Here is a 15,124-nt window from a genome sequence, read left to right on the forward strand (position 1 = left end):
CCTTTCCAAACAGGGGATACGTCCCAAATTGCAACCTATTCCCTACATAGTGCACTACTTTTGACCAGAGCCCTATGGGAATAGGGTGACATTTAGGACATGTAGCCTACTCGAGAGAATGAAGCACAGTTGCTTGTACAGATGTACACCTAGTCAGTACTAGGGAATGGGATTTAATGGAAATCAGCAGCAGACCGATAAAAATCCTGGAACTAAATCCCAATCCTGGCTCATCAGAGTCTGTGATTTCTGAGCCCTAGATGAGATTACTGTAACATGATATCTGAATCATCCCACCACCACCCGGTGGTGTCACAATTTAAAGGGATGAATGATGGATGAAGTTGAAATGAAAGCAGAGGAGTGTGAAACAGGGAGAAATCAAAGGCAGAAAATGTACACTGAGTGTACAAAACATTTAGTCAGGGCAGGGACTCTACAAGGTTTCAAAAGTGTTCCACAGTGATGCTGGCCCATGTTGACTCCAATGCTTCCCAAAGTTGTGTTAAGTTGGCTGGTGGACCATTCTTGATACACACGGGAAAATGTTGAGTGTGAAAAATCCCAGCAGCGCCGCAAGTTCTTGTCACAAACCGGTGCGCCTGGCACCTACTACCATAACCCGTTCAAAGGCGCTTAAATCTTTTGTCTTGCCAATTCACCCTCTGAATGGCACACATTCACAATCCATGTCTCAATTGTCTCAAGGCTCAAAAATAATTATTTAACCTGTCTCCCCTTTTTCATCTACATTTATTGAAGTGGATTGAACAAGTGACATAAATAAGAGATCACAGCTTTCACCTGGATTCACCTGGTCAGTCTATGTCATGGAAAGAGCAGGTGTCCTTAATGTTTTCTACACCCAGTGTACGTGTGAGGCAGTCTTTTCACTGTTCGGAGGAGGAGAGGAGGATCTTTAATCTCAATGCTCTATTCCATCATGCCTAATCGATGTTGTGCTTTGAAGCTCATTAGGACCGACCCAGGATTAGAGACCTCAGAGAGAGAAAAAAGAACGAGTAGAAAGAGAGAAAAGAGAGAGAGAGGGGTTGAAGAGGGAGGGGTGCTGTTGAATGCCTGGATGGATAGAAAGAACCAATAGAAAGAGCAAAGATAACGAGAGGAGGGAGGGGGGTTGTTGGGAGCGCCGGGTGTTACATGATCACCTAACAGCAGGGTACCTGCCACAGGGAATCAGACCAGGCTACAACCAGACAGACAGCATTGATGTTTTAAATGGTTTGAAGTGTTTCTCTAGTCTGTCTAGACTGGGTCAATCAGCGAAGACCTGTGGCGAAACGCTGCTGAAAAAATAGCAGTAGTAGCAATAGACAGTTACCTATGTTATCAATCAGGCTCCGACTCTCACACAGGCCTATATCATGCAGCTATAAAATGTAGCTGTTGGAGACGCACCTTTTGGAGAATAGATACGGATACTAGCTTATCAACTTTTCCCATTGGATAGCGGTCAGAGAACATGGACAAAGTGAAGCACTTAACACGAGCACCAGGGCTAGAGTCAGCCTGTCGAGTAGTAGGGCATTTTGTTTGAGTGAATGCCAGATGCCAGTCCTAACTTGTGACTCAGTAGGACTTTGTCCGCTGTCGTTGAACAGGCCTCTGGCATTAGTGACAGGTCTTCACATGGAGCACTGATGATTGTTTTAATTACACAAGTGCTTACTGTGCTTATTGTCCCATCAGATTCCCTCCGTAGTGTGCTGTGCTCATTAGTGTAGTCCCTCCGTATCGCCTCTAATCTTCCTCCCCGCCATCTCCCCTTCCCCAGCAGGACGTTACTTTCCTAGCACTCCCACACAAACAAATACACACACTGACACAAAAGATAGTAAGGCTTCGGGGTTTGTGTGTTTTACAAACCAGTGAACAATTGGAGAACTCTGTCGCCATGCTTTTGTGAACATGTGGAAAGTGTCCATGTCGAGAAGAGATTTGTTTGCAATGTGCATGTTAAATTTGACTAAGTGGCTGAGCAACTAGGCCTATTGACACATTTAGCTGTGTGTGTGTGTGTGTGTGAAATGGGTTTATAGCCCTTTGTACTTCCATGTGTCTTTGCTGATAGCTGTGAAAAGTGCTCAGTGTTGTTGTCGCCTGATGTTTTATACATGCCGAAAGGCTCTATAGCCTGAGGTATCTGCGTCTCTATTTCCTCTACTGTATGTGTTATAATCAGACACTGGCAGTGGGCTTCCACCATGGAGCACCAGCTCATTCCCTTAAGGCAATGCATAACATATGAAATACACATGTATACATGTGTGGAACAGCATTATAGTGCCTTTGATTAAAATGTCTCTACATGAATTACTGTAACATGGAATTTAAATCATAAAGTACACTGTAAATGGGATTCAATTAGGTCTATGGTTTAAAATGAAGCAATAACTGTATATCAAAATGGGTTGAAACACAGTGCCTTAGAATAAACCACATCCACGTACATGATCATGTTTATGTGGATTAAAACACCCTGTGACATAGTGGAATCCTCTCTGTTTCTAGAAGTTACAGCATTAAACCTCTATATCCGTCTGTCTACAGAGCTGGAAAAACTGCAAAGCTGGTTTCAGTGTTTGATTGAACAGTTTCTTCACTCTGTCAAACAGCTACTCATACAACAAACTACTCAATAACAAATACGCCGGTGTAACAGAAATAACTTTAATTCCTTTGGTGTTTGCAAAACAAAAAATGTGCATTGTCCGGGTGGTTATATGAAAATACCACTAAAAGACCTTGACCCAACACGCTGGGAATAAAAATACATAACTGACGTTCTATTAAAAAATGTCAAGCTAATGAATTCAAATACTACGGTTACTATTATATCCCATGTTAAGTGTGAGTTCGAGGAAAAAAAACGACAGATAGAAAAGCAGCGCGGAGGCACAGATTAGAGAATTTACGTGACAAACAAATGAACCCGGCCTGAGATGGGGAATGACTGAGAAGTAAGAAGAGGAAGAAGTACAGAATAAGACGAGATGAAAGAAAAAGAACAAGATAATAGCAAAACATAGCAAGATGGAGATAATACCGTTTTGAAATGGGACAGGCGCATCCCACTTTACAAAGACGAGATAGAAATTCGGGAAGCCAAGAGGTGCCACTATGGAGGCTAGGATAGTCAGGCCGGGAAATGTGGGACACTGGCATGAGCTGCGTATCTAATATCACTTCATAGATGTATTCAGATCTCCAGTCATTCAATAGCCTAGACCTAGGGGTACATTACCAAACAAGAAACACCTTACCCTAATATACACATGAATAAACACCTTTAAAACTATCTTACAATAACCTACAACACAACTTAATGGTCTGGTTCAGGAGGGAGAATAAAGGCCAACTCTAAACCTCCTCCACCATCCTCTTCTCTCTGACTTCTATCCACGTGCTACTTTAGGCACTTGGAAAGAATGTGATTTAATCATAATTCATACTAACATGCTGAGAATCTTCTGTGTGTGCACGTACCTCAAAACCAATCTTTCATGAATCCTAAACTCAACTCATGAGAACCCATTCACCCCGCACCTTCAGGTTGAGAAAGTCGGTGTCGATCTACAACACCGGATCTAGAGTCATATGATACTCTGACCCTTAACCTAATGCCCCCCCCCCCCCCGACCCCCTTCCTAATCCTAATCCCAACTACAGTAACCCATCTCTAGTCTGAAAGAACGGGGTTGGACCATAATCTCGCAAACCTGACCTAGTGAGACAATGACCAAGCAGAGTCTGCATGGCACTAATCCAACATGTGGATGATGTTGACAACTGTGTGTAAAGGTGTTAAAAAATAACTGTGCTCTTTTTATTACATGTGCTTTAAAATCACCAGCATGCTACTTTAACGCGATTAAAAATATAATATCTGAAAGAGGAACTGAACATTTGGTGGTGGTGGGGGGAGTGAAATAGGGGAGAGGAGAGTGGAAAATAAGATAAAAGATTTGGGTTAGTTTCCCTAAAACGGGTCACGGCTAACAAGCAGTTTCCCCAAACCTCAACTACAACTACACTGAATTCATTAAATCTGTAAAACGGTTAAATGCACATTGAAATCATGATAAAAACAGGCCTAATGATAAATTCACTAGTATCCATACACAGATTGCTTCATACATGTGAGTTGTTGACACACAATCTTCTCATTAACACATACATACAAAACGGTCACCTCTGTTAGTTTGATCCCCAGCAAACACAACAACAATTTGCTCATATTCACAAAACGACTCAATTACACAGTTATCGCCAGGGGGTTACAAGTGATCACACTAATTAAAAATACTTATTTCTCATCGCCATAATCAATATAAATATATACAGGGATGTACTGGTCATAAAAAAGCTAATCTGCCTTAACATCTTCACAGAATATATATAGTTAAGAGATTGCGCCTCCCTCTTTTTCCCACATGTTTTGAACAGAGGAGGAACCCCCCCCCCCCCCCCCCTTCTGGGACGCGTGTGCGTCCTGAGGTGGGGAGTTGATAAGGCTATGTACACAAGTCCCTGGCTGAGTGCAGGGGCCTAGGATGGGGAAATGGTCGAGGTCGGGTCCCTCTGACCCCTCTGTATTCTAGAGGCTCTGGATGTCCTGGGTCTATGGCAGGCTGGCTATGTCCCGTTTGGGTGGAGGCCCGTCAGGCTTACAGCTGGCCCCATTAGCCTTGTCCTCGAAGATCATCACCCTGGGGGGGGGAAGAGAGAGAGAGAGAGAGAGAGAGAGAGAGAGATGTCAGTGGTGGACTGCAAAACAAACTCAAAGCTATGGCAGTCTCCCACATATACAATTATCTGAAAGTTCACTCAGCTGAGCAGTGCATTTCAAGGACAGATTCAAGCACTAAGACCAGGGAGGATTTTCCAATGGTTTGCAAAGAAGGGCACCTATTGGTAGATGGGTAAAAAAACAAAACAGACATCGAATATCCCTTTGAGCATGGTGCAGTTATTAATTGCACCTTGGATGGTGTATCAATACACCCAGTCACTACAAAAGATACACGTGCCCTTCCTAACTCAGTTGCCGGAGAAGAAGGAAACCGCTCAGGGATTTCAACATGATGCCAGTGGTGATTTTAAAACAATTACAGAGTTTATTGGCTGTAATATGAGATAACTGAGAATGAATCACCAACACTGTAGTTACTCCACAATACTAACATAGGCCTAAATGACAGAGCGAAAAGAATGAAGCCTGTACAGAATGAAAATATTCCAAAACATGTATCATGTATATTGTTTGCAACAAGGCACTAATGCAGTGGTCACCAACCAATTGATCGTGATCGACCTTCAAGGCATTCCAAGTCGATCACAAAACATTTCAGTTGAAAAGCCAACGATAAAGGCTTGCGCTCCTTTCTTTCCCCGTGTTATGCTGTTGCAGTAGGTGCACTTTATTCAGAAGCCCTGCGGACCGGGAGATCTGTGGCTAAATCGAGAGCGCCTCCTGCGCTGGCCAATCGGATACCTCAAATCACTGTGCCTACAGCTTCCAAGACCTAGACCACAGCAAAGTTTGATACTAGCCTACGTGAAATTTCATGACTTTTAAAACCATGACCAGTACGAGACTGTCAAAGAATACAGCAAAAAGCTGCTGTTTTTATGAGTGAGTTCATGTTTTTATTCAACACTATTAGAAAACAAATGCAAGTGTATCGATAGGCCTGCGTTTTTATTATTATTAGCAGCTCATCGTGTATATTTTAACTTAGAGGAATATTTCACTTTCTCTGGTCCCAGGAACAACATTAATTTGTGCATGACTGAGGCGGACACGGTGCGACTCGAGTTTCGCCATCAGGTGGAAGACGGTGTCCCCTCTCTCTGGTCAGTCTCAACTGATGAAAGTTAGGAAAGAGCAGGGAACATGAGAGGCGGACCCTCTGCTGCTCTCTCCCTCCTTCCGCATAGAGTGATGCCGTGTTCAAAACAACTGGGAACTCGGAAAATCTCAGACTTCTGACTTCAGTGCGTTAAAGACAACCGGGACTCCAAGTTGGAAACTCCGGTTGGAAACCTCCAAGTTGGAAACTCCGGTATGTTTCTAGACCACCGACTTTCCGACCTGAAGATCACCGACGCTATGATTTGACCTATCCCCCCCCCCCCCAGAGTTCTCAGTTGTCTTGAAAGCACCATTACCATCAGATGCAGGCAGCCTACAACCAGTCCAGTAAAATAATAAAGCTAATTAGTGCATTTTATTTCAATTGATGCTCAGCTGTTCATTGTAAGTGCAACACCAACTGATCTATTTGGTTATTAAAGCTCGAGTTTTGCAATATACACTGAACAAAAATATAAACACAACATGCAACAAATTGAAACATTTTACATATAAGAAAGTCAGTCAATTAAAGAAAAATCATTAGGCCCTAATCTATGGATTTCACTTGACTGGGAATACAGATATGCATCTGTTGGTCACAGATACCTTAAAAAAAAAAGTAGGGGCGTGGATCAGAAAACCAGTCAGTATCTGGTGTGACCACCATTTGCCTCATGCAGCGCAACACATGCAGCGCAACACAATCGGGCTGCTGATTGTGGCCTGTGGAATATTGTCCCACTCCTCTTCAATGGCTGTGCAAAGTTGCTAGATATTGGTGGGAACTGGAACACGCTGTCATACACATCGATCCAGTGCATCCCAAACATGCTCAATCGGTAACATCTGGTGAGTGAGCATGCAGGCCATGAAAGAACTGGGACATTTTCAGCTCCGGGAATTGTGTACAGATCCTTGCGACATGGGGCCGTGCATTATCATGCTGAAACATAAGGTGATGGCGGTGGATGAATGGCACGAAAATGGGCCTCAGGATTTCGTCACGGTATCTCGGTGCTTTCAAATGGCCATTGTTAAAATGCAATTGCGTTCATTGTCCGTAGCTTATGCCTGCCCATACGATAATCCCACCGCCATCTTGGTGCACTCTGTTCACAACGTTGACATCAGCAAACCGCTCACCCCACACGACGCCATTCATGCTGTCTGCACGCTACAGTTGAAACCGGGATTCATCCATTAAGAGTACACTTCTCCAGCATTCCAGTGTCCATCGAAGGTAAGCATTTGCCCACTGAAGTTGGTTACGACGCCGAACTGCAGTCAGGTCAAGACCCTTTTTAGGACGACGAGCAAGCAGATGAGCTTCCCTGAGATGGCTTCTGACAGTTTGTGCAGAAATTCTTCGGCTGTGCAAACCCACAGTTTCATCAGCTGTCCAGGTGGCTGGTCTCAGACGATCCTGCAGGCGAATAAGCCAGATGTGGTTGTCCTGGGCTGGTGTGGTTACACGTGATCTAGGGTTGTGAGGCCGGTTGGAAGTACTGCCAAATTCTCTAAAACGACATTGGAGGCAGCTTATGGTAGAGAAATTAACATAAAATTATCTGGCAACAGCTCCTGTAGTTAGCATGCCATATGCATGCTTCCTCAAAACTTGAGACATCTGTGACATTGTGTTCCGTAACAAAACGGCACATTTTTAAATGGCCTTTTATTGTCCACCGCACAAGGTGCACCTGTGTAATGATCATGTTGTTTAATCAGCTTCTTGATATGCCACACCTGTCAGGTGGATGGATTATCTTGGCAAAGGAGAAATGCTCACTAACAGGGATGTAAACAAATTTGTGCACAAAATTTGARGGAAATAAGCTTTTTGTGCGTATGGAACATTTCTGGAATATTTTATTCAGCTCATGAAACATGGGACCAACACTTTACATGTTGCATTTATATTTTTTGTTCAGTGTAATATGATCCGAGAAGAACAATATTGTCAGGCCAGGAATATAGCCAATATGCTGTGATAATGTATTAGGCCTACTGCACAAACCCCATTCCTACATAACTGTTTTTATTAGGTTAATGATTAAAAGAAAATATGAGCGGTAGATCTAGGCTTGCTTTTTGACTGCGAAGTGATCTTGACTCAGAAAAGGTTGGTAACTAACATAACACTGCAAAAAAAAGTCAAGGGGTGTTGTAACGAGTGCGCTGAGAGTCGGGAAGCAAGTTCAAGGAACGTTTTAATAAATAAACGCAACTAAATACAAAAACAAGACACACAAACAACGCACAGACATGACACTGGAACAGAAACAATAACGCCTGGGGAAGGAACCAAAGGGAGTGACATATATAGGGAAGGTAATCAGGTAGGTCTGAAGAGCATCATAACGATGGGGCGGCAGGGTAGCCTAGTGGTTAGAGCGTTGGACTAGTAACCGAAAAGGTTGCAAGTTCAAATCCCCGAGCTGACAAGGTACAAATCTGTCGTTCTGCCCCTGAACAAGGCAGTTAACCCACTGTTCCTAGGCCRTCATTGAAAATAAGAATTTGTTCTTAACTGACTTGCCTAGGTAAAAAAAAAAAAAAAAAAAAAAAAAAAAAAGAGCAGCGTGGTGACCTAGAATCAAATCAAGTTTATTTTATATAGCCCTTCGTACATCAGCTAATATCTCGAAGTGCTGTACAGAAACCCAGCCTAAAACCCCAAACAGCAAGCAATGCAGGTGTAGAAGCACGGTGGCTAGGAAAAACTCCCTAGAAAGGCCAAAACCTAGGAAGAAACCTAGAGAGGAACCAGGCTATGAGGGGTGGAGATTATAACAGAACTATGCCAAGATGTTCAAAATATTCATAAGTGACAAGCATGGTCAAATAATAATCATGAATAATTTTCAGTTGGCTTTTCATAGCCGATCATTAAGAGTTAAGACCTAGAGGCCAGAGAGGGCGCACACGTGACAGGTGTGAATACTGTAGCTGCTAAAAAGTGAAGAGTTTGTTTCCAAAACTCTGTATCCACCAATTTTTCACATTTGTGTTTTTATCAACAGAAATTATTGCTTATGGGCACCTTCGTGTGTAAAATATTACTGTAAAATCCATTAATTCATAGATTTTAGCCGTGTATGAAAATGTTTTTGTTTGTTTGTTCGTATCCTGTAAATCTGACTGTGATATGTGGTTGTCTCACCTAGCTATCTTAAGATGAATGCCCTTACTGTAAGTCTCTCTGGATAAGAGCATCTGATAAATGGTTAAAATACAGATCTCATATTGCTCTATTGAATAATAGTTTTAAAAAATATATATATTTTGGTATAATTTGAACAGTTCTTTATTACAAATGTAGTTATTTGTTACATTTGACTGTGTAAAACCTAGCAGTACTACTCATTACTCTGAGTGTGAGGTGGATCTATAGCATTTAGCTAAAAAACATGATTATTTGTCTAAATAAAACCATTAAGCGATAGATTGGTCTGTCTGTGAGTGAACAACCCCGTGTCATGATTAGATAGTGGGAAAAAATACACCAATCTCTTTCATAATTTCTTTCAACAATAAAAACTCATTTCCAACATTCCTGAAAATGAATATATAGCGTATTGTGATTAAACTCTAAGTACATTGCACAACAAGGTCATTTGGGGTGTCCAGCTGTAGAACATAAAAAGTAGAGGATGTTTTAAGCAGCAGCAGCAGATACAATTAATCCCCTCCTGGATCAAGACCCATGTTGGCCATATTTTTTTGTGCGTAAAGAAATTAAATACTGTGTGTGTCTATGCATGAGAGTGAGTGAGTTAGGGCTGACTCCATTTAGTCTACTGGTCGATTGTTCGGTTGATAGGCTGTTGGTCAACCAAGATTTTTTTTATCAAGCTGTGCCAAATACCCTACATGACCAAAAGTCTGTGGACATCTGCTCGTCTAAAATCTCATTCCAAAATCMTGGGCATTAATATGGAGTTGGTCCCCCCCTTTGCTGCTATAACAGCCTCCACTCTTCTGGGAAGGCTATCCACTAGATGTTGGAACATTGCTGCGGGGACTTGCTTCCATTCAGCCACAAGAGCATTAGTGAGGTCACGCACTTATGTTCGGCGATTAGGCCTGRCTCGCAGTCGGCGTTCCAATTCATCCGAAAGGTGTTCGATGGAGTTGAGGTCAGGGCTCTGTGCAGGCCAGTCAAGTTCTTCCACACTGATCTCGACAATTCATTTCTGTATGGACTTCGCTTTGTGCACGGGGGCATTGTCATGCTGGAACAGGAAAGAGCCTTCCCCAAACTGTTGCCGTAAAGTTGGAAGCACAGAGTTGTCTAGAATGTCATTGTAATGCTGTAGCATTAAAATGTTCCTTCATTGGAACTAAGTGGCCTAGCCCAAACCATGAAAAACAGCCCCAGACCATTATTCCTCCTCCATAAAACTTTACATTTGGGCAGGTAGAGTTATCCTGGCATCAGCCAAACCCAGATTCGTCYATCAGACTGCCAGATGGTGAAGCGCGATTCATCACTCCAGAGAACGCGTTTCCACTGCTCCCAGAGTCCAATGGCATCGAGCTTTACAGCACTCCAGCCTACGCTTGGCATTGGGTATGGTGATCTTAGGCTTGTGTGCGGCTGCTTGGCCATGGCATGAAGCTCCCGACGAACAGTTCTTGTGCTGACGTTGCTTCCAGAGACAGTTTGGAACTCGGTAGTGAGTGTTGCAATCGAGGACAGATTATTCAGCACTTGGCGGTCCCGTTCTGTGAGCTTGTGTGGCCAACCACTTCGCAGCTKAGCCATTGTTGCTCCTAGACATTTCCACTTCACAATAACAGCACTTACAGTTGACCGAGGCAGCTTTAGCAGGGCAGAAATTTGATGAACTGAATTGTTGGAAAGGTAGCATCCTATGACGGTGCCATGTTGAAAGTCAATGAGCTCTTCAGTAAGGCCATTCTACTGCCCATGTTTGTCTATGGATTGCATGGCTGTGTGCTCGATTTTATACACCTGTCAGCAATGGGTGTGGCTGAAATAGCCAAATCCCTAATTTGAAGGGGTGTCCACATACTTCTGTATATATAGTGTACATAAAAAAACAATATGGCACCCGAGACACCTGTCTGATTCACACCTGTGAGTGGACTAATCCATTGGTGGGGAGGCCACAGGGATGGCACACCAGTATCACCAGAAGTACATTTACTATTAATTACCAGAATTTCTAATCTACAGTGTTTGTTTGGTTATTGCTGACCGCTGGTGTAGCCTATTACCGCCAACTTCAGGAGCATAACTGCAGCGAAGGCCAGCAGCACCGAGAGGAGGGGGGGGGTCTGGTCAGAACAGGTTTTTTTCTTCTGGTTTGGCTATATTGATCTCAGACTCCCGCTTTAGTAATTTGTGTATCAATTTTTAATCGCAGTGCTTAAAGCATCAGACAAGCTCAGTAGCCTACATATAGCTGATTTTATTCAAACATAGGGTGTGTCAATATATGGAAAAATACACGTTTAAAAATGTTGACCAATCGATTGGTTGAAAAAACAGCCGACTCTCGGTCGACCAATAATTTTTTTAGTCGGGGACAGCCATAGAGTGAGTGAATGAGTGAGAGACCGGGAGAGAACGTTCACATGTGTATGCTATTGCAGGATTTGGGCCATGCACAAAGGGATGGGGTTTGGGGAACATGCTTGGCAATCCTTCCAAGACTGCCTCTATTCTATTCCCAGTGCCTGGGAACTGAGAGCTGGGCAGGATTTAAGATGGCTGCAGTGCCGTGTCCATTCAGTGTCCCACACTAACGAGAGTCCCTAACGACAGTCACTAATGACACAGTCCCTAACGAGCAGTCAGGCCAGAGGGGGCGATCAAAACAGGACGCCCTGCTGAGTTTAACAGGGGGCTTATGTCCCCAACCAGGACATACTGATCTAAATAGATATGGAGTAGAGAGAGAGGGAGGGAAAGACAGTGTTTCCACAAGTACATAGAGTAGCCGGCAAAATCGGAGAAGTAGTTCAAATGTATTTGCAGAAAGAGCTATATTTGTGTCCTCTGGTACATCCTAATGCCTTGATTCCATCTGAAATGCACAGCAAAATTTGAATACTTTATCGACTTTACTTCCCAGATTGGAAAAATGTATTGCCACAATGTTTATTCTTCAAATTATGTATTTTATTTAAACAGACACATTTATTAAAATTAAAGGTTTTGTTTTCCCAGTTTCAGGCTATATATATATATATATATATATATATATATATATACAGTTGAAGTCGGAAGTTTACATGCACCTTAGCCAAATACATTTAAACTCAGTTTCTCATAATTCCTGACATTTAATCCTAGTATAACTTCCCTGTCTTAGATCAGTTTGGGTCACCACTTTATTTTAAGAATGTGAAATGTCAGAATAATAGCAGAGAGAATGATTTATTTCAGCTTTTATTTCTTTCATCATATTCCCAGTGGGTCAGAAGTTTACATACACTCAATTAGTGATTGGTAGCATTGCCTTTAAATTGTTTAACTTGGGTCAAACGTTTCAGGTAGCCTTCCACAAGCTTCCCACAATAAATTGGGGGAATTTTGGCCCATTCCTCCTGACAAAGCTGGTGTAACTGAGTCAGCTTTGTATGCCTCCTTGCTCACCCATGCTTTTTCAGATCTGCCCACACATTTTCTATGGGATTGAGGTCAGGGCTTTGTGATGGCCACTCCAATACCTTGACTTTTGTTGCCTTAAGCCATTTTTGCCACAACTTTGGAAGTATGCTTGGGGTCATTGTCCATTGGAAGACCCATTTGCGACCAAGCTTTAACTTCCTAACTGATGTCTTGAGATGTTGCTTCAATATATCCACATAATTTTCTTTCCTCATGATGCCATCTATTTTTTTGAAGTGCACCAGTCCCTCCTGCAGCAAAGCACCCCCACAACATGATGCTGCAACCCACGTACTTCACGGTTGGGATGGTGTTCTTCGGCTTGCAAGCATACCCCCTTTTCCTCCAAACATAAAATGGTCATTATGACCAAACAGTTCTATTTTCGTTTCATCAGACCAGAGGACATTTCTCCAAAAAGTACGATCTTTGTCCCCATGTCCATTTGCAAACCGTAGTCTGGCTTTTTTTTGGTGGTTTTGGAGCAGTGGCTTCTTTCTTGTGAGCGGCCTTTCAGGTTATGTCGATATAAGACTCGTTTTACTGTGGATATAGATACTTTTTGTACCTGTTTCCTCCAGCATCTTCACAAGGTCCATTGCTGTTGTTCTGGGATTGATTTGCACTTTTCGCACAAAAGTACGTTCATCTCTAGGAGACAGAATGTGTCGAACATTGGCCGTTGTGGTCCAATGGTGTTTATACTGCGTACTATTGTTTGTACAGATGAACGTGGTACCTTCAGGCGTTTGGAAATTGCTCCCAAGGTTGAACCAGACTTGTGGAGGTCTACAATTATTTCTGAGGTCTTGGCTGATTTCTTTTGATTTTCCCATGATGTCAAGCAAAGAGGCACAGAGTTTGAAGGTAGGCCTTGAAATACATCCACAGGTACACCTCCAATTGACTCAATGATGTCAATTTAGCCTATCAGAAGCTTCTAAAGCCATGACATCATTTTCTGGAATTTTCCAAGCTGTTTAAAGGCACAGTCAACTTAGTGTATGTAAACTTCTGACCCACTGGAATTGTGATACAGTGAATTATAAGTGCAATAACCTGTCTGTAAACAATTGTTGGAAAAATGTCTTGTGTCATGCACAAAGTAGATGTCCTAATCGACTTGCCAAAACTATAGTTTGTTAACAAGAAATGTGTGGAGTGGTTGAAAAACTAGTTTTAATGACTCCAACCTAAGTGCATGTAAACTTCTGACTTCAACTGTATATCCAGTCAAAAGTTTGGACACACCTACTCATTCAAGGGTTTTTCTTCATTTTTTACTATTTTCTAGCCAAAAAAGACAAATCAAAATATATTTTATATTCTTCAAAGTAGCCACCCTTTGCCTTGATGACAGCTTTGCACACTCTTGGCATTGTCTCAGTGTCCCCCCGTCCCCAGTGAAAATTGCGCCCCTGATCATCGCTAACGGTCACACACAGGGGCATTCTCGTGACCTCATTCACAAAGTTGCAGGAAATACGAATCACTGATGCATTCTGTTCATGTCTTATGATAAACTTGGGCAAATTAATTCATGTTCAATACATTTAGTCGATTCCCTGCTAAGGTCAATACATTTTTGAATATTGTTGAATTCCGTTTTAATGCCTGGAGTCCGTGAGGGCCTAATTATCATATTTGGATCAGAATAAAAGTTCTCCATTGCCCATTGTTCCTGCAGTAATGATTCACCATCTTCATCGAATGTTTTCATAATGTATATGCACTGCAGAAAAGCCTAGGCCTACCTGTAGCCTGTGCAAAATAGGGAGCCAAATGAACGTCTCTCTCACGGATGCGATTGGTTAGGCTTCACTGACGAAACGTCACTAATTTTAGCGTCACTGTCTGGCAAACCCCGACATCCTAGGAAAGGTATACTTGTCCCAATATGATTCCACAGACATAAATATAACCACGTTGCATGATTTATGAATGGCAAAGGGATATAGGAAATAGACTTCATTTCAGTCAGATCGACACCTTTTATAAACTAGTCAACACTTGCTGTTCAGTTGTCATCAACGCACAGTAAATAGCCTACTATGCGTCATGACTCTGCGTGGCTGGCAATGTGAAACACGCAAAAGAAAATCAATTAACATGTCAGAAAACAATAATTAGGCTAAGTCGTGGATTTCGACTCATCGTTACAACTTACACTACATGGTCTCTCCCTCCATGTAAAGAAAATTGACTGTTACCAGAGATCTGTATATGAATTAGGGCTGGGCGATATGGCCAAAATATCCTATCATGGTATTTTTCAAATTTGACGGTATTTTAAGTTTTTTATTAATAAAAGTTCTACATTTGCGTTATGAGTAGTGCGTGACCCTAGGGTGGCAACACATATACAGTGGGGCAAAAAAGTATTTAGTCGGCCACCAATTGTGCAAGTTCTCCCACTTAAAAAGATGAGAGAGGCCTGTAAWTCTCATCATAGGTACACTTCAACTATGACAGACAAAACGAGAAAAAGAAATCCAGAAAATCACATTGTAGGATTCTTAATGAATTTATTTGCAAATTATGGTGGAAAATAAGTATTTGGTCAATAACAAAAGTTTAGGCAAGAGTGAAACCACTCACTTTGC

At 42.2% G+C, this 15,124-nt stretch overlaps 1 protein-coding gene across 1 annotated transcript in view; it reads right to left on the reverse strand.

Moving 5' to 3' along the window:
* Positions 1 to 2,670: 2,670 nt before the first annotated feature.
* The window catches only part of LOC111963855 (allograft inflammatory factor 1-like), a 46,211-nt gene continuing 33,757 nt past the window's right edge, over positions 2,671 to 15,124 (reverse strand). Inside the window, exon 6 of the mRNA XM_023987407.2 lies at positions 2,671 to 4,730. Coding sequence (XP_023843175.1) covers positions 4,643 to 4,730 — 88 coding nt within the window. The 3' untranslated portion in view covers positions 2,671 to 4,642. The remainder of the gene's footprint in view (positions 4,731 to 15,124) is intronic.

Source organism: Salvelinus sp. IW2-2015, linkage group LG5 (genome assembly GCF_002910315.2).
Source record: "Salvelinus sp. IW2-2015 linkage group LG5, ASM291031v2, whole genome shotgun sequence".
Lineage (NCBI taxonomy): Eukaryota > Metazoa > Chordata > Actinopteri > Salmoniformes > Salmonidae > Salvelinus > Salvelinus sp. IW2-2015.